We start from the raw sequence: 26,380 nt of genomic DNA on the forward strand, positions 1-26,380 counted from the left end.
TTGCATCGGCGCTGTTTCTAGGCCGAGCGCCTGGCGCAGTGCAAATCAGTGGGCGTGGACCAGCGCACTTGATATCGTCGTGCTGGCGCTACACGCAGCCTAAAGCATTACAACCACGCCTTTTAAGCGTAAAATTATGCACCGTCATGCTCATTGGATAAGTGCAATAAACGAATCGCACGCTTGCCTTTTTAGCTCCAATTCCAGTGGTCCCGCAAAACCTGACGAAAGCCAAGCGCTCTGCCCCCCCCCCCCTCCCTTCATCCAGTCTGTCTGTCTCCATTATAGGCTATTATTCCATATTATTATGCTTCTCAAACCAATCTAACTGCAGTTTAAATACTGCAAGCATGTAAATATGCTACACTATAGCAAGATCAAAGTGAAAAGAATGTTCTAGAGGCATCAGCTAGAAAAATATAGCCTATCCTATAGACCCCTTATACAGCTTGTCAACATTGAGCTGCGCGCGCAACTTGAAGGCAGAAAGCCGTCAGCTTTGCATTGACAGACAGCGAGAACCCCGCTGTCAGGACTGCTCTGTGCCCATCTGCAACACACAGTTATATTTTAGTTTTAAAATGCAGTTCTCGGCTTACTACCACAGCTTATCGCCTAGTGATAAGCAATGTTATGCATCGAAATTAACGTTGTTTAATGGGATATGTCTTACAGACCCACCCATACGCACTGGCGCTGTCAATTGGCCAAGCCTATGGCCAGCAATACATATCGTGCATTCCTTTATAACTGGGGATAGCGTAGATAATTATTCTGTAACTTGCAAAGATATATTGTTATGTTGATAATGCACACAACTCAATAATGACATTATGTAACGTTACTTGGTCCGTTAACTAACCGAGCGATGTTGAGCAGCCTACAGTTTCAGGCAGCTTACCTGATTATGAAGAGCACTACAAAGTCGGGCATTTTTAATGATGTCCTCGTTCCAATCAGTTCAACTCAATAATGACATTATTTAACATTACTTGGTTGTTAACTAACCGAGCGATGTGGCTGCAGCCTACTACTACAGTTTACCTGATATGAAATGAGCGAGCACTGCAAAGTCGGGCATTTTTAACGATTTCCTCTTTCGGCTTGCAACCAAAGACACTTACGGTTAGCATTAAAAGCAGTATGAGTTGACGGGATTCGGTAAAACTTTAGTCCTTGCTTTGTAGATAGTGTAACAGACTGTTCAGTGTTGTGTTGTGTTCTATTGCGTGTGTGCGAGGCTGTGTATGTTCCCTCGAGTTGCGTAGAACAGGATATGTGGGGAGAATTAGGTGAATTATAACGTTACAGCCTGGCTCTATCGTTTATTATTTTATTAACTAAGTGTGAATAGGCGGACCCGAATACTCTCCTACAATAGCTTTCCGATTCTGGCATCCCACTGCACAACACGAAGACATATCTAGCTCGAATAGTTTTCAGGCGACTGGAAAACTACTTGACAGGGCTGCGCGGAGTCTGTCTTTCTGCCTCCGTCTTGCGCATCTGACGCTGTTTGTTGTCATTGTGACGTAGGCGTATAAGGGGTCTATATGATGAGATTAATTTTATATTGGTGAAAGTTTGTCCAGAAAGATATCGTTTTCTCTCCCCTGCTGCAGGTAGAATGATGCACATAAATATACCCTACATTATGTAAAGTCATTGCATAAATGTGTTTTTATTGTAAAACTAAATGTGAAGTAGGGCCAAGTTATTGGAGCGGACATCACAGTATAGCAGATGACAGTAGGAAGCGCGTTCCGCTGTCACTTATCTAAATCACGTTAAATCGACAAGGGATATATATAGCCCCAGGAGGACATATATGTTTCACTTAGGGTGGTGTTTTAATTTCGATGTTTTATTTGGTCCAATATTGAAATGTTCTACAATTGCAGGCTGTGTTACCATTACACATTATTTTAGATCGACCTTTTATATCTATTTCGCCTCATTTGGTTGCTATTTAGTAGCGAAATGGAGAAGCACAATGCATGCTGGGACAGGCCAGACAACTTACAACTTATTTTTCCTATATGGGAAGTGTGTTGTGCCTGTCTAAGCGAGGGAGTCAGAGAGAGAGAGAGAAGGGTGACAGAGAAGAGGCAGAAGAGCACTGGCGCACTGAATAGGCCTGGTTTCAGAGAGAGACAGAGAAGGGTGACAGGGGAGAGGCAGAAGAGCACTGGCGCACTGAATAGGCCTGGTTTTCAAAGGCGCAAAGCGCTAAATTTACGCCAGGTGCGAAGATATCAGTACGCCGAGATTTAAGGCCGACACGCCCACTTTGGCCCATTCTGGGACTGCGCCACGCCCATTCGGCCTAAAGCGCATTTGGCAGCGTAAAGCCATATTGATATCGTCCCAAAACAGGCGCAAGGCACGTTTTTTTGCGGTTAAGGCCCGTTTTAGCGCCGAAGGCCTGTGGGAGAATAGGGGGCACAGTCTTTGGTTATAGGATGTAAACTTTCAGTCACAGAATAAAGACACATATATCTCTCCATACACACATTCCCGTGCTGTGGTGTACTTTCAGGTGAAATCCCCTGCTCCCGGATTGAAAGGCGAGCGGAGGGATTTCCTGCTCCTCCTAGCCCAAATGAATATTTTCATAGGTTAGTGTAGCCTAGGCTACTGTATGATGAACGAATTCATTCAACAACAAGACGTCCCTCCTCCTAGTCCGCTGAGCAGGGAGCAGGGTTGGGTAGGTTACTTTTAAATAGGAATCCCTTAAAGTTACTTGTTACTTGTTAAAAATTGTACTTAGTAACGTAATCCGATTACCACTATTTAAAAGTAAAGTAGGGATTACTTTCAGTTACTTTTGGATTACTTTTATTTTTTTTATCCAGGAATGTCATTTTCAGTAGAATCCATGTGGAAGATGCTTGATCTGTCTAAACACTGAGCGAACGTAAAAGTGAAATGCTTGTTATATTTCCATGACGTGAATGCACTCGTGGGAGGAGGCACCACAGGCGCGGGTGCGTGATTTCTATTCGCACATAGGATAAGCAATAACCACGCTGTCCGTTCTCAAGAGCTATTCAGTTGGTTCATGAAATCGCTGGGCTGCGTGCCCTCCAGTGTTTGTGCTGTGGGAGATTCCAGCTGTCAAAAGAAGAAGACAACGCTCCTGGCCAGTCCCGGCGCCACAGGGCGTGGTTATTGCTTATCCTATGTGCGAATAGAAATCAGGCGGCGCGGGTGCCTCTGTCATCATGAATGCTGCCTGCAGCTGCTGCTGTTGCTCCGCCTCGCTCGTCCTCGACTCGTCAGTCACTGGCACCGCACCAGCCACAGTAGGCTACACCGTTTTTTGTTGTTATTGTTTAAAATAAATGAAGAGGCAAAGGCGAATGTAATCCCACCTGTAACGCCATTACTATACCCCCGTTACTGTAATCTAGATTACACATCTTAAAATGTACTGTGACAGATTACAGTTACCGTTTTTTTGTAATCAGATTACGTAACGGCGTTACATGTAATCCGTTACTCCCCAACCCTGGCAGGGAGGATAGGTGCACTCGCATGGTGGGCGGGCAGATCGATATGGTGTCCTACTAAAATTGGAATGATACACGACCGCCCGCATATCAAACAGCTGCAGTCTGCATAACGTTCGTCGGGGGAATAGTATCCACCTTATTTTTGGCGGCTATTTTGCCTTACATTAACTATGGGTTATATTTCCGGTGTAACCAATTTAGATAACCCCCCAGCCCCCGACAAAAAAAACGTCTATGAGGATTTTACCCTTTTACAGCAGAGCCATTCTGCTCTACAGCCGTGTCGTTCGGGTGCTGGGATAACGTAATGCATTGTGGGTAGTCGGCTACTAACTGTGGCTAATGTTAGCGGCTAGCTAGCTATGTTACATGGCAGTAAAACGCCACCAAATTGATTTAACTTTTAACCAATAACCAACCGTAACACACATTTCGAGTTTCCATACGGACCTCCAGCGTTGGTTAGTTGTTTATAATGTGACTATATTTATAACTTTTATAACGGACTCCAGCTTCCGGTTTATAATTCGGGTCTGCAGCCAGAGTATAACAAAGGAAATGGCAAGCGGCAACAATGAGTCACGTTAAACCGGACCTTGTACCCACGATTCTTTTTTACAGTGGGGCATTCAAAAATAAGGTGGATAGGCTATAAATGCATATGACTACTTAACGTTAGTAGTTTTTGTAAGGGAATGCACAGAGCTGATTTCGAGAGGGAATATCCTCAGACCAACTCCCACAGACAGCTATAGCCCTCTGAAGCTTATTATTATATCCGTTAATTTTACCTACTAATGTCAACATCGTTTGAGCATAAAGCCTAACCGCACGGAGCATTCCTCCTGGCGCCCCTGCAGTCATGATTGTATAGGCTACTTTTTTTACTTTCACTCCTGCACTTTCTTGATACATGAGGTGATTTCCCCTGTAATTTTTTTATGAATGAGCTGACCATTCGCACCTTTTCCGGCTCGCTGCTACGACACTTTCAAATGGAGGCGGGTTGCCAGGTAACCCGGCGCTGTTACTACCTACCGTCGCGGGACAAAAGGCGTAAAACAATTGTCCACCAAAGCGCGTTCACAACTTTCACATCGGAAGCGCGAATCCTATTTTCCGTGCATTTTTCGGCTTTCAAGGCCGGTGTGAAAGAGCCTACATAACTACGGGGTACAAGGAGTGAATTTATACTTTAACTAGAGGGTAACAAGATCTGTACTTATACTATAACTACGGGGTACAAGGAGTGTAGTTATAGTATAACTACGGGGTACAAGGAGTGTAGTTATAGTATAACTATGGGGTACAAGGAGTGTAGTTATAGTATAACTGCGGGGTACAAGGAGTGAATTTAGACTTTAACTATAACTACACTCCTTGTACCCCGTAGTTATAGTATAACTACACTCCTTGTACCCCATAGTTATACTATAACTACACTCCTTGTAAAAAAATAAATAAGGAGCGTCCGCACATCAGAAAAAACACATTTGATTGATATTTTATAAAATAAAAAAAATATTATATAAATCCCCAATCTCTTCTAAAAAATGGAGGACCATCCTCCTCTCCCTCACTAGAATAACCTCCTGTGACACACACACACACACATTGGCCATTAGGGTGCCCTAAGCGCTATTTTTTTCATTGTGCCCCCACCCCCGCCCCTACCAAGAAAAATTCACAAATGCAATCGCCTGAGTGTGTGTGTGTGTGTGTGTGTGTGTGTGTGTGTATATATTGAGAAATCTGGTAATAGTAATTTTGTTATGTTTTACTTGAGAAGCAGATGTGCTTTATTTTGAAACTCCAAGAAGGAAGTATCTGCCATATGCAGGGAAGTACAGTAGCTTAACTACGGAAATAGTGTCTTGCAAGATGGACTGAAAAGTCCACTGTTTATCTCCCTTTGCTGCAGCATGTTAAAGAAATAAATGTTCAGTTTGAACAACACCCGTTCTGATCATTATAGAGCAAGATGATGGCTTCCACTACACAACACTGTATTTACGTAGGCTACGTTACATATTTGCGGGAATGGGAGGAATCTCGCACTTGTACTGATGTCCAGCATGACTGGTGACGAGGGAAACGTGAGTTTGTTTACTGCGTCGCATGTAATTAACGAGGAGATCCCGCAACTTTCTTTTAAGGGGAGAGTTAATTTTAGAAGGGGCAGCATTACCAAACTGCGGGTCATCACACTGTCTGTTTGACCGTGGTATTCCTGCTCTGGATGATGCCCTAGGCGACACTTGGTGCCCTACGCTCAGTGCGTGTAGGGAACCTGATTAAAGTTGAAGAGTGGATTTCAGTTTACAGCTCAATTTGTTATAGCTGCCCTCTAACCATAATGTCTGACAAGGGGAGAAAGTACAATCTCTCCACTTGCCAAACAAGATGACTGACTTCCGCCAAAAACACACGTCATTACCATGACTGTTAATTCATTTTGAGCGCAACACAAAAACATACTGTCATGAAAAAGTACCCGGCGTCTATTTGGGACCAGCGTTTATTTACCAAAATATGTAGCCAGACACAGCATCTATAAGGGACCGCCGTCTATTTGGGAAAGTTTTATGGTAGTCATAGCGTCATCTACTGGTAACACGAATAGCGGTTTATCTCGAGGACCGTTCGGCAGATCGACTTCAAACTGAGTGCACTGCCGGGAACCCGACGGAGTGCGGTGCTGAATTTCGGACACACGCATAGTTGTAGCGCCATCTACTGGCAACACAAAAAGCGGTTTATCTGAGGGTGCGCTGCTGGGATCTCCACAAAGTGTGGTGCTGAATTTCGGACACACTCATTGTCATAGCACCACCTACTGGCAACACAAAAAGTGGTTTATCTCAAGAAGCGTTCCTCCGATTGACTTCAAACTTGGTGGGTGTGTGCTACTAATGTTACCTCAGTCTGGCTTCTCTAGGGTTTTTGGAAGTTACTGAAAATATGACCCCCTATTTTCTCAAGAAAAAACAAAAAGATTACTCAAGATATTTATCCACATGACAAAGCAGATCTTTAATGTTCCAAAAATGACAAACTATTTTTTTTTACAAACAATTTAGTTACCCCCTTTTGGCTTTGCAGGGCAGTACTGGGGCCTGTACTACGAAGCTAGTTTAACAGATCCGCGATAAGTCCCTTTGATCTGGTTTGACTGAACAGGATCAAAGCTATCTAGTTTAAGGATACTACGACGCTGGTTTTCTAGTCGATAACTGAAGCTGGGATCTGCCTGTGCACGCGCACGTTTTTCGCTCGTGCACAGGCGCGCGTCCACGCGAAAGAGGTGCGCTAGCCAATCACATTATGAACAGCTGAGTTGATCCACGCCCACACCCATTTCCACACCCATTTCCTCATTCAGCGCAGCCACAGTGTGATCAGAGATTTTTGCGGATATTTAATGTATCCGCGATTTAATGTCAGAATGAAAATCCGCGTTGGATAGTCTGCTGAAGGGCTGTCTAAAGCAGCAGCTTGTATTCACATCAGTCATTTGATTTACTTTGATCAGCGATTTCTGTCTGATACAGCTGCATTGATACAGGCAGCAGCAACAAATGTAAAAGTGTAATCTCAGTCTATACATTTCCACAATCTGTAAGCCTATTTAGACCATAGATTTAGAAACGCATGCTCAATGAATAATGATCTCTATCACTCATGTGTGTGGTTGCACTGATCGAATAATTCATATATAAAATAGCCTAGTATAAAGCCTAATAGCCTACTATAAAAGAGAAAACTGCTGAACTGAATTGAGACGATGCGGGCATAGTTATCATTGATAAAAACTAGCCTATTTTTGCTCATATATTGGCATACAGCCTACAGGACACAGTTCCAGCTGAAAGATGCAAGAATAGCCTGCATATTTAGTATTGGGGCTATCCCATATTTAAACTAATATCTATATTATATGTATAGGCTTTTCTGGCATGTAGGAGAATATCACCCTCACTCCATTTGAGGGTCCGTTCATGATATGCGCCGCGGTGATTAATAGTGATCATATTTCTCCACGCATCGTTGAGCTGTTAAGACATAAAGTGGTAAGTAGGCTTAATTTAATTATGTAGCCTACAGAGCCACGAATGTTTTGCTTGTTCTATTCTCAGTTGACTGCAATCTATTTTTCATATGGCGATCTTATGAATGGTGAGTGAGTCCAGAGAGCCGATATTATATGGGTCTCTCATGGATTTTGATCTTATCCTCTGAAGCTCGCGACCAGGTTAGCTTTGCAGCGTCAGTTGCCATGGTGATTGAAAGTTAACTTGCTTTGTAGTACGGCTAAACCAGGTTTAAACTCAAACTTACTCGGATAAGGCATTAAACTAGCTTCGTAGTACAGGCTACTGGGGAGCCAAGAAAGTGCATTGTCAAATGTCCTGCAATTCGACCAATCAGAACATGGCTTTCACATATCTTTTTTTTTTTTATCACTTTATTTCTCAGTTTTCACAAAAAATATGGATGTCATGAAGTACAAAAGTGTATGAAAACTCTTTTTATTTTTTCTCCCCCCTAACACCCCCCACCCACCCCATGGGGACTGACAAAAAACAACAACAACAACAACAACAACAACAACAACACCACCAAAAACAACTACAAAATAAAAACAACTACAACAACAACAATAACAATAATGGACAGATGTATGTGCGACTGTGCGTACAGATATTTGGCTCACAGTAAACCACCTTTTCTCTGCTGCAATTAAAGGATGGGTTTTCCGTGGGGAATATGAATATATATTAAATCTCACGCCCCTAAGGTTTTCGAATCCGTTGAAATTCTTGAAATTGGAGCTTCACTCCCAGAGATATCAAGCATCTCTCACATATTTTTTGGGCCAGCCGACGCGTTTCGCGTCATCTGGCCTAAGTCCGCCTTGCGGAAGTCGTGCACCTATGAACTACAACTGTTGTTGGCCATGGTCCCGCCTCTAGAGGTCCTCCACGCCCCTTCAGAGGCCTTGACAAAAACCAAAAGGCAGCCATCTTTCCAACCGCCTAGCCTGCTGTAGCTAATATTAGCTTCCCATAGTTCCTTGCAAAGAGACCATTATCTCGGGAACGGAAGCACTAATCGACACGGGACTGGCGGCATTGGAAAGCTCGTCAAATTTTACATCTAGTAGTAGGTGGGTTGAAGTAACGAAATCAACGCTGAGCAATGTACCCGTTTTTACACATTTTTACAGAAAATAGTTACAACATCAGATGCGCGTAACTCCTACGAAAATGCCTTAAATTGCATGAATTTTTTTTTATGAAGACATCTCCCGACATATATACTACCGTTTACATTTGGTGCAATTTGGAGGCAATTTTATTTTCGATTTATTTCTTGTTCTTTGTATATTTTATTGTCGAAGCCTTCTTCTTCTTCTTCTTTGAGTTTTATGGCGGTTGGCAAACATATATGTGCATTACCGCCACCTACTGGAGTTTGATATCAGCCAAATGCCTGAGGGGTGGGCATAAAAACGAAGGCCACGCGAGCCCAGTGCATTGTGGGAAATGTAGTATTTCGAGTCCCCGCACCCGCACCTCCCCCCCACCACCCCCCCCCACACACAGAGTGGATTTCGGTTGATATCTCTGTGAGTAAACCTCCAATTTCAAAAATTTCAACGGATTCGAAAACCTTAGGGGCGTGAGATTTAATATATATTCATATTCCCCACGGAAAACCCATCCTTTAAACACTGCTCTCTCACAGTTGGTCAATAATATATTTAATAAAGGGTTGCCATATGCTATCGAAATTATACTTAGGCCCTCGTACAGCCAATCTAATCTTTTCTAGTTTCAAAAATTGTAATGTATCTCTGATCCAGTGTTTAAAAGAAGGAGGGGCAGCCTGCTTCCAATTTAATAAAATGAGTCTCCTGGCTAAGAGTGTGACAAAAGCAATACAGTTGGACTGTGCCCTGGGGAGGTGATCGTCTTCACACTGGATGCCAAAGATGGCTGTTAAAGGATTTGGGTCTATTGGCCTGTCAAATATGTTAGATAGGGCTTCAAAAATGGAGGACCAGTAACCTGAGAGCCGTGGGCAAAACCAAAATGTATGAGCTAGTGTCGCAGGCGAGACCTTACACCTACTGTATTACAAGAATTATCAACTAACGGATACATCTTTGAGAGTCGGACTCTAGACAGATGCAGCCTGTGTACCACCTTGAATTGAATTAGGCCATGCCTGGCACATATTGATGAGGAGTGTATTCTTGAGAATATGTCTGACCATTCAGTATCCGTGAATTGTACATTCAGATAAGACTGCCACGCCTCTCAACACATCAAGAGATGTTGTCTGCATAGACGAAAGTTTATTATACATAACGGATATAATGCCTTTGAGAGATGGTACCACTGGGAATAAATCATCAATAGGTTGCGGTTCGGGGATTATGGCTTTCACATATCTTGAGAACCATTCGTCCAATCGATTTCAAACTTGGGGGTTGCGCTGTTCGTGACGTGACCAGAGTGCGGTGCCAAATTCCCAGTATCCACCTAGAAATGAGCGTGCAAATTTCTTGTATACTAAGAAATATGCTAATTTCTATATTTAGTTCAAATACCTGGGTATCAGTGCACCTATTTAATAATGTATGGCAAAAAAATCACAAAAATCAAAATTCTTTCGTTTTTCACACTTTTTCACATCAAGAGTTCATTTTTCAAGATTTAATTCATAACAGTAATCTACAGTTTGCTGATGTCACATAGTACTAATAGATTTCTACCCCATTTCACCCATACAGTCTATGATTTCAACCAATCATATCACAACATGGCAGCTGTCAATCAATCTTAATTTCAGAAGAATTCTCTTCTCCAAATGGAGAAAATGGCGCCTAGTGTTTGTAATCTGGCCGAATTTCTAGGCCATAAACTAACTACTAACTTGGCTAATTGTATGTAACATACAAAATAAAGCAAACGGTAATGTCTAAGAATGCAAAGAAATGTAACTGGCTCGTTAAACTCGCATTAGGGGATAACATAAGGGGTCTTCCCTCAGAGATTCCAGGCGGGCGGGCAGCACTCATGCATCGGATTGTCCGCTCCGCTCCACACAGAAGCAGCTGGCTGCCGGTACTCTGCGGATCCCACTCACGTAGCACCAGAACACGCTGAATCCCACTGGATTTGGGGGCGGAACACGCCAGGATTGGACAATGCCAAAGCCAGTCCCCAGAATTGTCAAATCAAATCATCGACACGCTATTATGGTCCGCCTCTCAACCCTGTCATCAAGATTTGTTTAGTTCAGACTCTGAAACATCTCCGACCCTCGCGCTACTTGCATTCCGTTGGGTTCATTTTGTCTGTAAGAACTCTGTTGAGAAGTTAACCCTAACCATGTTAAGAACTCTGTTGAGAAGCTAACCCTAACCATGTTAAGAACTCTAAGCTAACCCTAACCATGTTAAGAACGCTGTTGAGAAGTTAACCCTAACCATGTTAAGAACTCTGTTGAGAAGCTAACCCTAACCATGTTAAGAACTCTAAGCTAACCCTAACCATGTTAAGAACTCTGTTGAGAAGCTAACCCTAACCATGTTAAGAACTCTGTTGAGAAGCTAACCCTAACCATGTTAAGAACTCTGTTGAGAAGTTAACCCTAACCATGTTAAGAACTCTAAGCTAACCCTAACCATGTTAAGAACTCTGTTGAGAAGCTAACCCTAACCATGTTAAGAACTCTAAGCTAACCCTAACCATGTTAAGAACTCTGTTGAGAAGCTAACCCTAACCATGTTAAGAACTCTGTTGAGAAGCTAACCCTAACCATGTTAAGAACTCTGTTGAGAAGCTAACCCTAATCATGTTAAGAACTCTGTTGAGAAGCTAACCCTAACCATGTTAAGAACTCTGTTGAGAAGCTAACCCTAATCATGTTAAGAACTCTGTTGAGAAGCTAACCCTAATCATGTTAAGAACTATGTTGAGAAGAATTCTGTTGATAAGCTAAACCTAACCATGTTGCTCTATAGATCGTGGTGACCTGAACATTTCAACTGGAGAGCTGAAGATCACAGGATTGACCAGAGAAGACAGTGGATCGTACACAGCAGAGATCAACAACAACATCAACAGCGAGACTCATCTCAAAGTCATCTGTAAGTGTTTTATGTTGGCAGTTTGTCCAGTTTCAAGTCGGTGATGTGGAGTTGTGTGCGAATCACCACTTGCTTTTAATTAAGTGTAGCCCACTGCTATTTCATAACTGTTATTTCTGACAGCCCATGAAGGCAGCATTAGTGCAACAGGCAGCGACGTCATTTTTCCTCCGGACGCAAAGTAAAGTCAAGCTGAGACTCAATGTTAGACAGGAGAGGAATAATTAGAAAAGTGAATATAGATGCTTGAAAAAATATAAATGAAGGATGTCAGGAGAGAAATATGTAGATGCAAGAGAAGATCCGGACCAGAGACACAGAGGGAAGATACAGAAGATGATTTAATGCTAGCTTTATACCTGAAAAGAGGATTTTGCTTGGAGGTGAAAACTGGAAGAGAAGACCGCTCGTCACTTGGTATGAGAGGAGAGAGAGAAGAGTTCAGACTGGTTTTGTTTGTAAACCCAGTTCTGAACTGAGAGAGCACCGATCCACACAGAACTACACCTACTACAACCGCCTCATTGTGTTTTTAAAAGTGCAAGCCAGTCTCTTCATAACCTAGAATTGATGTACCACTGTGATTGGACATTTCTCCTCTTAACACGTTAAGTGCCATAGCCGAGATAATTCGTCTTACATAATCCAACGCTTGAGTGCCAGAGCCGAGATATCTCGTCTTACATAAACATTTTTTTTTTTTGACGGTGGGACATCAATCAACAACTTTTACATCTTCGAGATCACTATTGGAGCAAGAGAATGTGTATAATCTATTTTACCGACCCACTAAGTGTTGACAGTGCTCCCCCAGACGAGCGAAATCAAAGAAAAAACTGCCGCGGGAGCAAGCCATTCAAGGAAATGGCGAGGCGATTTTACAGTAATCCATTCCACACTTGTCTTGCCCGAGAGCGGCCGCGCAGGCAGCCGCACACAGAGAGCGGAGAGCGATTTGCAAAATAGATTATAGGTGAAACACACTTTGAAACACCTCAGAAAGGCCAGAATCAACATCTGCCCATCGCCCACGCATTCCCCGGCCCATCTTGACTCGCACAAGGAGCGTCCGCACGCAGGCAAGCAGGCAGGCAGGCACGCAGGCAGGCAGGCAGGCAGCAGCAACGCGCTTCTGACACGCCCGCTGTAGAGCCAGGAGGAAGGAGGAGAAGACACACGGAGGGAGGAGTTTGAATGAGAGGGGTGTTTCCTGTTGTTATGGAGGAAATTACTGTTCAAAACTATTGTTTAGAATGTCTGACGGTCTTACTGATGCCAAAAATGAATGGTTAAAGTGACTGTTCTGTCGAATTTCACAAAAAGCCATTTATCTCTGAATAAATTTCCAGACGCTGAAACCATGCTGTACTCAACGGCTAATATCTACATAACTACTAACTCTGCAAACTAACTCTTTTAGACAGAGAAAGCACACATTCTATTAGTTATTTTTAGATGATTGGTGTTCATGAATTCTTAACAGAAAATAATCCTCGGCTCTTGTAAAATGAGCCAGAATCCTCAAAAAAAAACCTGGCACAACTTACCTACAGGATGAAAAAATGGCTGGCACTCAATGTGTTAAAATACACTGGGTTCCATAAGCGGCAACCTCTGACTGGGAAAAATGAAAGCAATTCAGAAGTGCAAATAATGCAGTTCCTCGAATGGCCACTTGAGGCTGGCTCAAAAAGCGAGTAAGTCCAAATAGACCCCATGTTAAAATGCCCAACTTTACAGCAGAAATAAGCATGTTTACAACCTGGTTCAAAAAATGGTTTTGGTCCCTATTTCACCGTTCATGAAACTGTACGGGAAGTGAATGTTTATGTAACTCACCTGTTTCTACAAAACAAAGTCAGATTGTATAGAAGTCAATGGGAAAATGAGGTTACTTCTCACTTGATTTATGAATTTGGTTTGCTAATGAGTTCATGATCTCAATCTCTAGGTTTCAAGTCTTCTTTAAAACAGCATGATGTTCATTTTGTAAATTATGGTCCAATTAAGCCTCAAATAGACGAGAGAAAAGACGATGCTTTGACAGGGTTTTTCCTGCATGGACAATTACGAGGTGGCCGCCTCCATATAATTTAGCTCCGCCTCCAGCTCTTGACAGGTGAAACCATACTTACACTAACAACTGTTGCACTCGTGGCTTGGTGATGAAATAGTAGCTCAGCAACCTTTACCAGTAATGTCAGATATAGACATGAATTTACCCCCTAAACCTTCAATCAAATAACCATTTCATTATTTGTAAGTGATGGCTGGCTGGTTGCCTTTTCACAGCCACTTGTTCTGTATGAGATGGTAAACTGTAATGTAGCCGTGCCCATTAGCCTCTGATTAGCTACAATAACGTTATCAGACATCAGTGCAGCTACGCGCTCCCACTCACGATAAAGAGCCTTTCTGAAAGCACAGTCTGCAGTCCTGCTGCTTAATGCTGTTTCCAACCAGGAAAAAGATGTTTTCGAGGGAATATCAGCTCTCTTATCATTAGTGCGACTGTGTTTAGCAGCTCCCATCGGCTCCTCACAACTACCCATGTCCGCCAGCGACAACAACAATAAGACTTCTGGTCAGAGTTTTTCAAAATAACACGTCTAAAGCACACATAAGCCATTGAAAGTGATAATAGGTTTATTTTGAAAATTAAATTAAATGTAAGGAAGTACCTTAAAGACACGTTTAGATGCACAACAAAATAGATAAAAAGTCACTGGCAAGAGCCTGCGAGAGCATGGTTTTACACAGACAGCTCACTTGACTCATGATGAAGCCATGGATTAGGTGAAGCTAACTGTATTGAGACAATTAACAACACATACCCAAAGCTTTTTGTGCACAGTAGATCTCAGGACATTTTATTTTATTACATTCTTTATTCACTGTAAATGGTCAGCAATTATACTGAACATACAGTAACTGTTGGCTACTGATGTTTATTTAGCTATTATATTTCTATTCTTTATTTCCTCAGTGCTCACTTCCAGAAGTTGACAATGCATAATGTTAAATTCTTTTTTAAATAAAGTTGGCCTATTTGTTCAAGAAAGCAGCCGTCTGAGTAGCTTTGCACATAGTTATATCGGTGCACCATCCACATAGAAAAGGTCTATATCTGCTCAAAAATGCTCGGCACTCTGCAGCCATATCAGTAATCGGTGAATATCGGCTCTAATTCTGCCTCATTTTGAGCCAGAAAAAACCCTGTTTGGGGTGTGATTGACAGGTCACCTGTCCAGTGATCTCGCAGCTCACCTATCACGGACCAATAGCAGGCAGCGCTGCGGCTCTGTCTGGCAAAACAAAAGAACAAGATGGCAACGGTCAAAATGCCAAACTCAAGGCTTCAAAATGGTGACAATCATGGTGGCTACATGATATGTTTATACAATCTATTAACATTGTGCCGAAACCCTCCCTCCATGTTACATGTTTGTTCATGTTAAAGGGATAGTTTTTTTATGTGGGGTACATGCATACAGTCAGTGTAGCCTACTACATGCAGTAGAAAGCAGCCGGCGTGGTTTCAGTTTGGAGAAATGGAGACCGGCCACATCACGCAAGTACAGCTGTCTGCTGAGTGTGAAGGGAACCAAAAACGTATAAAAAACAAAACATTAAATGCTTCCATACTGCTCACCTGGTGTAATCCAAGACTCCACAAGCCCTCAGATACCAAGTTGACTTGAAAAGGTGTCTTTTACACCATGTTTTTAGCTGAAATCTTCACTGTAGCCAGGTGTGGAGCTAAGTGGGGAAGAAGTGGGGCTGATGCACCACCTGCACCTTTCTCATGGCCTCCTTCACATCAGCAGACAGCTCTGCCTGATGTGGCCGGTCTGCATTTCTCCAAACTGGGACCAGGCTGGCTGCATAAATGTAGTACACAAACTGTATGCAAGTACCTCACACAAACTCACATCAAAAACATCCAAACTATCCCTTTAAGTGCACATTAGGTGTGCAAGTGTCTCTGTCTCTTTCCAGCTGTCTACATTGAGACAGAGAAAGAACAATGTGCATGTGAGTGATCATGACTGTAACAGCTTTTCTCCTCTTCTCTCCATCAACAACAGCTACTGTCTCTAAACCCTCCATCTCTAAATGGTGTGCAGATGATTTGACCTCCTGTATTCTGAGCTGTGACTCAAACACCACAGACACTAAACCAGTCAGCTACACCTGGGAGAAAGACAACACCAGAGAGAATTCCACAGAGTTACTCAAACACCAAATGATCATTACAAAGGTACAATACAGCAATGCTACTGACAGTGTTTGTACCTCTGAGTCTTTCTGTCCATGTGTGAGTTTTCAGCTGTTTTAACCCCCCTCCCCCTCCCTTCCTGCAGCAAGCCCAAATACAGAGTGCCAAAGTCACGCCCTCTTCCGGGTTAGACATACAAACCAAGGGGTTTCATCCACCATTTATTTTCCACCATTTATTTTTCCATAGACATTTTGTAAAATAGTTTTACTTGGTCAAACCAAGCGATTCAGCTATATTTAGAATCAGGAGAGACCATAAAGAGAGAACATTTCACTCAGACTAAATGCTAAATCCACTATTTTTTTTAGATTTGGTCAGTTTTATATCATAAAGATTTTCAGGGCTACAATGGGAAACATGTGAAAGACTGAAAGAGAGTGAGCATGTGAAGTTCTTAGCTAGCAGCTTCTGTGAGCTGTGTCTAAGCAGCTCCTCTCAACACAGCAGATTACCGTAAATTCCGGACTATAAGCCGCACCGGTGTATAAGCCGCACCTGCAAAGTTGACTATTTTTTTCTTATATAAGCCGCACCGGACTATAAGCCGCGGGTGTTTTAATGGTATTTTTTTTTTTTGTGTGTTTTTTTTTTTTTTGTGTTTTAATGTTTAATTGCCATATGTAAGGGTTCATGCACAGAGGGGATTGTCGGGAAAGAGATGGCTGTTTGAGGAAGCTCCCATTTATTAACATTTCAACAAAACAACATAACACAACACCACCTGTGTTGTTTTTTACAGTGCACACAGTGTCATACAGTGTCATACAGTGTGGTGAAAAGAGGGCAAGAGAGGAAATTAAAACTTATTATAGTTATATAGGATTTATAGTTAGAAAGAGTGCTAAAAAAGAGAGTTTTTTTTTTTTTTTTTTTTTTGAAAAAATCCATAGATAAGCCGCACCGTTATATAAGCCGCAGGGGCCAAAAAAGCCCAAAAAACGGGAAAAAAGGTGCGGCTTATAGTCCGGAATTTACGGTACATCATGTGCTTTAGGAGGGGTGGTGTTTTTGGATGATTCCAATGTGGGCGTTGGCTTAAGAAGACTGTGCTTTAACCAGAGTAGCTGGTTTAAGCTGCTGAAGTGCCATTGAGCAAGGCACTGAATATCCTCCAGCTCCAGGGAACTCAAAGGCTAAAGGCACCAAGTGAGCACTGTTAAAAATGAAAGTGAGATGTGGTTTGTGATCTTATATTTCACTGGTTTTATAGCTGAAGGATTTGAAGTATGCATCATTCAGCTGTAAGGTGGAGAACCCAGTCAGTGAGGAGGTCAGCCAACTCATCAGCAACCCCCTCATCCCGAGTGAGTTACAACACTTTAACAACAATGCAGGGCTGCCACTACGTCTCTCTCTCCTTCTCTCTCTTGTCTCTGCCCTCCCTCTCTCTCTCTTGTCTCTCCCCTCCCTCTCTCTCGTGTCTCCCCCTCCCTCCCTGCCTCTCTCTCTCTCTCTCTCTCTCTCTCTATTTATCTTAATCTCAACCCACCAGTCAAGGCAGATGCCACCTATAGCCAGGTCTGCTCGAGGAGTTGTTTTCCTTCCTGCTGCTGCCAAATGCATGTTGGGGAATTGTTTAAATTGATGGGTCGAAACTTAGTAAAGACCCTGGTCTTCAACCATTCTAAAGATGTAATTTTTTAAGTCATTTTTAATTTGTAAACTGTTGTTATGATTTGCTGCTGTATAAAGCAACATGACTTGACTTAACACTTGTTGCTGTTGTTTTTCTGTAGAGTCTGATGGTGAAGGGAAACGGAGAACAGGGAGAATAGTCACCATCTTCTTGGTACTGACAATGTTGCTGCTCGTCATGATTCCCATTGTCAAACGCATACGCAGAACAGGTAGGAAGCCAAGAAATACTATATTTATTTACAATTAATTACTGTCTAATTGATATTATTAATACTGATGTAATCAAAAGGATCTTTGCCTCTAATTGATAGTATTCACATTGTGTCTATATTTTATTTAGGGTTAGTTGCCTTACTCCATAACCAGGCCTAGACCAGCCCCCCCCTCCATGTTTAATGTTGTTGAACTGCCTCTCTTGAGTTCCATTTCCACCCTGCCAACACAGGAGGCGCTGCACTCCTCTCCCATAGACTTGAATAAAAGATTACCAGGTGTTTTCACTAAAGCTTTACATTACAGCCTGCAACGTACAGCGTAATGATTCCAGAGTAATGTTTTGTACTAACAGTGAGCCAGTACAGTAGCTACTGATACATACTCTTTCAGGGTGATTCAAGACCGCTCCACCTCCTGAAAGGGAGATCATTCAGGTTGATCAGGGGTTTATTTTGTGATCATGACCAACTCGCTGCTCTACACTATCCTGCTTATTACAGTGAGACAGCCCCTTGGCATCAAGACCATTATAGAGAGGTCTGACACCTGCATGGTCAGGCAGTCAGTCGGTCTCTTTGTGATTAAGTTTATGGGAGTGGCAATTTGTGTTCAGCAGGATAATCTTCATGAATGTGAATCACTTTTATAGAGACACTGCGGAGCACGTCATCATTCAGAAACCACACCCAAAACGGGGGTAAACACAAACCCCCCCCCAATCCTGGCGTTCTCCTATGTTGCGTGCATGGTCGCATGTTGCACACAAGATCATATATATGGAAGATGAACACTCCAACTTACTTCCTTGACAGCTAGATCCACATTTTTCTTCTCGTCAATTTTCACTGGCTTCCTTGTTTTGCTCGGGAGTACAAAAAAACTTTAATTGGCGATTTTTTATATTTGTAGTCTGCACAGCCCACCACACAACAGCTTTTAGCTATGTTTAATTCAAGGAAAATGAATGCTGGTGTTTGGAAGTGAATGGAGAGCTTTCCCCCGTGATGGGCGTGGCCTATTTCATGCAGTGTCTCTATGCCTTTTGAAGCGTTTTCTGAAAATCACACAAATTGCCACTCCCATAAACTTTTGTTAGCCACAGACCTTATTTTATGAATTTAAGTGAAAATCCCCATTCTAAAACCCTATTAACTTTTCTCCGTAAGCACCAACATGCTACTTCCGGACTGATTCCAGCAGGGCTCTATATACTGAACAAGAATTATATGCTGCCATTTTGCACGAGTTGTAATAAAAGATCTAAGACTTTTTATTTGTACACAAAAGACTTATTCCTCTCATTTTGTCCACAAATATGTTTAAATCTGTGTTAATCTTTGCCAAGATAATCCATTCACCTGACAGGTGTGACATATCAAGATGGTGATTAAACAGCATGATAGAGGACCACAGGAATGAGTATGTGTAAAAGGCAATGGGATTTGTGTATGGAGATTTAGGTTAAATGCATGAGATAAGGTAATATAATAACAAAAGTTTATGAAACAGTGAAGTTTGTGTATCAGCAAGATCATCTTCACAAACTAGGACCACTTTTATGACTTTTGAAGCGTAAATTGATTTTTTAAACACGATTTTCAGAAAGCGCTTACAGAAATATGTCATCCCTGCACTACTCTATTGCACAGGTGTGCCATGGCCTGGTTAGCTCTGAAACTCATCGTTGATCAAACTATGATTTAAACTTTATCTTCGGCTGAACCTAAATTTAGCAGACATCCAATGATTCAGTTAGTAATTTATGCTAAGAGTGATTGTTTAACATATTCTTTCCTATACTTCTTTTCCTGCAGTAACAGTGGAGCTGAAAGAAGGTCGGTACCTAAATCACTCATGCAATTATTCCTATTGATGCATTATAATAATAAGAATAAGAATAAACGTGCAAATAATTTCCTGTACAGCTCTACTTACTATATCCCTTCACCTCAAACTATACTTGACAAAAAATTATGTTCCTATTTTTCACGAGTTGTAATAAAGTTCTAAAACTTTTTATATGCACACAAAAGGCTTGTTCCACAAAAGGCTTATTCCTCTCATTTTGTTCACAAATGTGTTTAAATCTGTGTTAGTGAGCACTTCTCCTTTGCAAAGATAATCCATCCACCTGGCAGGTGTGACATATCTATATGCTGTTTAAACTGCATGATTATTTATTGCACAGGTGTGCCTTGGCCTGGTCAGCTCTAAAACTCCTGGTTGAGTAATAACAGCCAATTCTATAACAGCTACCTTACACCCAGGCAGGTCCTGCTTGTCCACCCACCAGTAATGAGCTGAATTGAGTCCATGGAGTTTGGAATGTGTAAATGATCAGGAAATGTTTGCATTACTCTTTACTCACTCATTGATTGAATATGTTGTTTGGTCTTTCAGAAACTCTTGCTGCGTGCCAACGTCATCACAAATCTAATCTGAAGCAGCAGTTTCAGTGTCTGCATGAATGGTTTGCTAAAGCAGGAAACAAAATACTTCTGAATAAGATCTACACAGAACTTTACATCACAGTGGGAGGGACTGGAGCGGTCAATGATCAACATGAGGTCAGACAGATGGTAGCAGCATCCAGGAAACCAGTGAGACCAGAAACAAAAATCAGATCTGAAGACATCTTTAAACCCTTACCGGGAAGAGATACACCAATTAGAACAGTGATGACAATGGGAGTGGCTGGCATTGGGAAAACAGTCTTAACACAGAAGTTCACTCTGGACTGGGCTGAAGACAAAGCCAACCAGGATATACAGTTCATATTCCTGTTCACTTTCCGAGAGCTGAATCTGTTGAAAGGGAAACAGCTCAGCTTGGTGGAACTTGTTCATCTCTTCTTTCCTGAGACCAAAAAAGCAGGAATCTGCAGCTTTGAAGAGTTCCAGGTTGTGTTAATCTTTGACGGTCTGGATGAGTGTCGACTTCCTCTAGACTTCCAGAACAACGAGATCCTGACTGATGTTACAGAGGTAACCTCAGTGGATGTGTTGTTCACAAACCTCATCAATGGGAAACTGCTTCCCCTTGGTCACCTCTGGGTAACCACACGGCCTGCAGCAGCCAATCAGATCCCTCCTAAGTGTGTTGACATGGTGACAGAGGTGAGAGGCTTCACTGATGAACACAAGGAAGAGTACTTCAGGAAGAGATTCACAGATGAGCAGCAGTCAGAAAGAATAATCAAATACATCAAGACGTCACGAACCCTTCACATCATGTGCCACATCCCAGTCTTCTGCTGGATCACTGCTACAGTTCTGGACCATCTGTTCAAAGCCAGTGAGAGAGAGGACCTGCCCAAGACCCTGACTGAGATGTACATCCACTTCCTGCTGGTTCAGTCCAAACAGCAAAACATCAAGTTTGGTGAGAGAACTGAGACAGAGACCAGGAAGATGATTCTCTCTCTGGGAAAATTAGCTTTTGAGCAGCTGGAGACAGGCAACCTGATCTTCTATGAAGCTGACTTGAAGAAGTGTGGCATTGACATCACAGCAGCCTCAGTATACTCAGGAGTCTTCACACAGATCTTTAAAGAGGAGCATGTGCTGTTCCAGCAGGACAAGGTCTTCTGCTTTGTCCATCTGAGCATTCAGGAGTTTCTGGCTGCTGTCTACATGTTCCACTGTCACACAAACAGGGATAAGGAGGTTCTGGAGGCATTCCTGGGTGGTGAAGAAAAAGAAGAAGAACAAGAAGAAGACGGTAGATCTAAAGACAGTGAACAATCCCTGGATGTCTTCCTGAGGAGAGCCATGCTCAAATCCCTTAAGAGTGAAAATGGCCACCTGGACCTCTTTGTCCGCTTCCTTCATGGTCTCTCACTGGAGTCTAGCCAGAAACTCTTACGAGGCCTGCTGGGTCAGACAGAGAGCACACCAGAAAGCATCCAGAGAGCCATCAGCAACCTGAAGAAGATGAACACTGATGATAGTACAGATGACATCACTACCTCTCCAGACAGAAGCATCAACATCTTCCACTGTTTGATGGAGATGAATGACCAGTCAGTAAATCAGGAGATCCAACAGTTCCTGAAGTCAGAGAACAGATCAGATACACTCTCTGAGATCCACTGCTCAGCTCTGGCCTACATGCTGCAGATGTCAGAGGAGGTTCTGGATGTGTTGGACCTGGATGCCTACAACACATCAGTGATTGGGCGACAGAGGCTGATCCCAGCTGTGAGGAACTGCAGGAAGGCTCGGTTAGTCCTGATGTGAATACCAACAGTATAGAACAGTGTAGAGTGACCTTAATATAGCTGACACAATCAGAATTACTATAAAGATATATAGTTCCTCAAACATACACTACTGTGTTGTTCTACATAGCAGTGTGGCACACAGTAATCACATTACTTTTCCTCTAACAGAGTAAAGTCATTACTGTTGCAGGTTCAGTTTCACATTCCAATTAGTAATCTAACAGATAGGTTGTGAGTTTCATTCTTTAAGTCTATCAACTCTTTATTGGTGTAATTTCTATGAAATATCCTTCTTGTATTATTCTGCCTTCAGCTCATGTCAGAGATATTTATGAATTTAGTGTTTTAGGCTCAAAACTTAAAACCCGACCAAATCTGTGGTGAAGCCTGACTGACTGTGGAGCTCAGGCTGTAAATCTAATTTTTCATTCTACTTTTAATCACTTTTTACAGAAAGGCTTCCATGAATTTGCATTTATGAATTGTTTTATGTGTGGTTTTTACTGATACATTAACCACTTTTGGGAAATTTCAAATAATATGATACTGTATAAATAATAATAATATATACTATAATCCAAGTAGTGTCTGTCTGTCTGTCTGTCTGTCTGTCTGTCTGTCTGTCTGTCTGTCTGTCTGTCTGTCTGTCTGTCACTCTCTCTCTCTCCTTCACATATCTCGAGAACCGTTGTTCTGATCGACTTGAAACCTGGGGAGTGTGCTTAGGGGGACCTGACCGAGTGCAGTCTGAGATTCTTTTTTATAAATGTGCCCACAGGGGGAGCTACAGCGATATTTACATTTTCAGTGTGACATCATCAGTGATGTCAAGGAGGAGGGGAATGGGCAATATGTAATGGATACTGCACCAATCGGGGGGCAGAGAAGAGGGGGAGAGCATGATGTATGAATGGGGCAAGGGGAATGGGTAGATGTACCCATGGGGGGGCGGGTGAATGGGAAGATAGGGAGTGAGGGAACGGGCATGGGTAGTGCACTAGTAACAACAACAACAAACATTATCATTATTATTGTCCTAGTCATTATCATTATTATTATTGTTGTTAATTTTTATTATTATTATCATTATTATGATTGGTGGTGGTGGTAGTAATACTACTAGTCATAGTAGAAGAGTAGTATGCTCTATAGGTTTTGAATGGTATGCTATAGTCTCAGTTCTGCTTTGATAATCTCTCATTTTACATTAAATCTGTAAACAGACTTTGTGGCTGTGAACTCTGAGAGACCTGAGCTCTGAAGTCCTGGTCTCAGCTCTGAAGTCCAACTCCTTTATTATTTATTCAGATTGAGGTTCTGCGAGTTGAGAGACGCTCACTGTGAAGTTCTGGCCTCATCTCTGAAGTCCGACCCCTCCCATCTGACAGAGCTGGACCTGAGTGACAGCTACCTGCTTTCCTCACATGTGAAGCTGCTCTCTACTGGACTGGAGAGTCCACACTGCAGATTGGAGACTCTCAGGTCAGACATATAATGTGCTGATCTGAATATTATATGAATATTGTAATTTCAGGATGTCTCTATCGTGTCTTTCCATCTGAAATCAGACAGTATAGGGATGGGTATCGTTTCGATTTTATCGATACCTTTCAAGATACCTTTCGATACTTCTGTACTGCTTATCGATAGAGCTACTTATCGATACTCTTATCGATACTACTCTGCATAATTTGGTGCAAAAAATAAAGACATGACATATAGAGATGTGAAAAGATTCAACAGTAATTTTGTTATTACTTATTACAAGTTAAATTCCTGAGAAGGCCTATTTCACCTCTGTGATTGTGAATATGATGATTTATTAAACCTAGGCCACCTATGTAGTGTCACTCTTAAGGGGGAATCATACTTGCACGTAGAATTAATTGCGCACGTCACTGACTGGAAACTCGACACTAACAAAGTCGCCTGCAATACATCTCTTTACTGGGGCATATTTTCATTTACAAAACGTTTTCTTCATCAAGTCTGGATAAATCACAAACGTTTTCAAAGGATTATGAAACAAACCAGCACGATGTTACATTACGTGGAGTTTGTGGACCAACTTTATCTGAACGGATGCTCTGGATGTAACTAATTTGCTGCAAGCTAACATGTTACAAAGTGAACACTGTCACTGTATGTTGCTGTTCTGTATTCAGAGTTGGCAAAGTCCACATAATATTCTGTGACTGTCAGAAAATAGGTCAGGTTCAGCAAAGCACTGTGAGGTTTGTGCAACGCAAGGCAGAAATTTCTCTCTGTCTCAGAATCATCACAGGGCAGTCACTCGCTTTATCAGATTATTGTATTTATATTGTGTGAATCAGCAACGCGATGCCTCCCATCATAAAACTAGTTTTCTTCCAAATATACTACTGATCTTTTAAACCTGCCGCAAGTGTAGTCACAGGACAGGAGTGTAAACACGCAACATCAAAAGCCTGGTGCAACTTCCTCATTGTTAGGGAATGGTAAAAAAAAAAAAAAAAAACGATAGCAGCACCGAACGTCCAGGACCTTATTAATTCCTGGTACCGACCAATCAGGAACCGGTACCAAATAATATCGGTGCTTGGTACCATCACTATCAGACAGTGCTACATTTTTTCTTCCTGAGTAAATTCCTTTGTGGTAAAATGAATTGTTCTATCATAACTCCAATTCGAATACATATTCTGATGTAAAATGCACTTGGGACACCAGAGGTGTTTCCAGACTTAAAGGGGTGTGATGTGAACTCTGGTAGAACCTTGGCTTGTATAAGACGAATCAGCGTGACGTCACTTGCTACCCAGAAATGCGGAACCCTGCGGCAGTTATTCGTATGAGTTGAGCCAAACAAACGTTAATATCTCAAAAACTATACATCACCATCACTTATATTTTCATACATTCTGAGTGAGAGCAGAATTAGCTCAATAATTTGATGTATAATATATGCATATCGTGTTAAAGTTGTGTGAACTGTCGCAGTTTTAAAATGTAAACAGAGTCAGCCGACTAGAGTCAGACACTCAAGCCTCCCAAAGCTCACGCTCCATAGGGTTCCATTGCTGTTGCCACCCAGTGACGCGGTTTATTTACCAAAATGCTGCTCGGTTGATCCCTCATAGCTTTCTGGAATTGATAAAACCCCAAATTCTGTGATCCACTCTCATCTGTTGCTCCAGTAGAGACAATTAGAGAGTTCAGGTTAAATGAAGGTCAAGTTCCCATTAAGGTATGGTGCAGTTAGGGGTAAGTTTCCCACCCAACTCAAATTCAACTTTTTATTACAATTATTTCCAGAGAAAATTGCCATATGAAAATATTGTCCCAATAAGAAGTGCATTCTGGACCTAAGGTCACAAACGTCAAGGCACAAACTGCAGATGTATTCATCTGGTTGGTTATAGAATGTGTTGAGGGGAAATGGAGAAATCCTGAGACAGAGATGTGACAGGCTGTCTGGTTTCAGATGGAAAGAGTACAGTCTAGTAAGCCAGAAAGCCCTCAGCAATATTTCATGTAATGTTTTTGCTTTATTCTTTATTCAGATTGAGTGGCTGCAGCTTATCAAAGACTGGCTGTAAATACCTGGCCTCAGCTCTGAAGTCCAAACCCTCCCTTCTGAGAGAGCTGGACTTGAGTTGCAATGACCTGCATGACTCAGGTCTGAATCTGGCCTCTGCTGTACTGGAAAGTCCAGACTGCAGACTGGAAACTCTCAGGTAAAATCAGTTTGCACTTTGCAGTTTTTCTCAGTTGATTCAACACATTTCTCGTCTCTCAAAACAGGATTCCTGAATCTGCAAAGGTCGCCCTGCAGGTTTTAGATAAGGATTTGGATTTTATTGATCGAGCTTCATATACACTGCAGTGAAGCTCAGTGACTGAGAGAAGATCATCCATGCTCTGATATCTTGTCATTGTTACTGCACCTCTCTCTGTTCCTCTCCAGCTGCTTCAGAATAGAGCAGCTGGATTTTAACCAGTAGGAAGGTGACCTCTTCATCTCCCCAGTTTTAACATAATGTCGTCTGGTTCCCAGTTAGATAGAGAATTCATATTAAAATGCTGCTGAACACATTTAAAGCAGGCTAGTTTTGGTCCTGAATTTCACTGTGGAGCTCTTTAGTTCCCTGTGAGCTGAGATTTCCAGGTCCTGACTTTCCTCCAGACTCAATACTGAAGGTGGTTTCATGTTAGTCCTCAGGGCGGAAAGCCTTTCCAAAGTACTTAGGCTCCAGATTCACTATCATCTTTAAAACTCCTTGGAAAATAAACTTTGATTGACTTGCTTTTGTCTTCATTTTGTGTCACATGTTTTGTCTCTCCTCACTTCTTCATCTTGTTTC

The 26,380-nt window shown here is 42.1% G+C and overlaps 1 protein-coding gene across 1 annotated transcript in view; it reads left to right on the forward strand.

The window, feature by feature from the left end:
- The window catches only part of LOC310791607 (NLR family CARD domain-containing protein 3-like), a gene marked incomplete at both ends in the record, with an annotated part of 38,499 nt that extends 12,479 nt beyond the window's left edge, over positions 1-26,020 (forward strand). The window contains 10 exons of the mRNA XM_083653272.1: positions 11,554-11,679; positions 14,204-14,263; positions 15,679-15,714; positions 15,807-15,940; positions 17,172-17,265; positions 17,698-17,808; positions 20,216-21,435; positions 21,478-22,037; positions 25,580-25,753; positions 25,984-26,020. Coding sequence (XP_083509398.1) covers positions 11,554-11,679; positions 14,204-14,263; positions 15,679-15,714; positions 15,807-15,940; positions 17,172-17,265; positions 17,698-17,808; positions 20,216-21,435; positions 21,478-22,037; positions 25,580-25,753; positions 25,984-26,020 — 2,552 coding nt within the window. The remainder of the gene's footprint in view (positions 1-11,553; positions 11,680-14,203; positions 14,264-15,678; positions 15,715-15,806; positions 15,941-17,171; positions 17,266-17,697; positions 17,809-20,215; positions 21,436-21,477; positions 22,038-25,579; positions 25,754-25,983) is intronic.
- Between the last annotated feature and the right edge of the window lie 360 nt (positions 26,021-26,380).

Source organism: Poromitra crassiceps, assembly GCF_964638095.1.
Source record: "Poromitra crassiceps genome assembly, chromosome: 16".
Lineage (NCBI taxonomy): Eukaryota > Metazoa > Chordata > Actinopteri > Beryciformes > Melamphaidae > Poromitra > Poromitra crassiceps.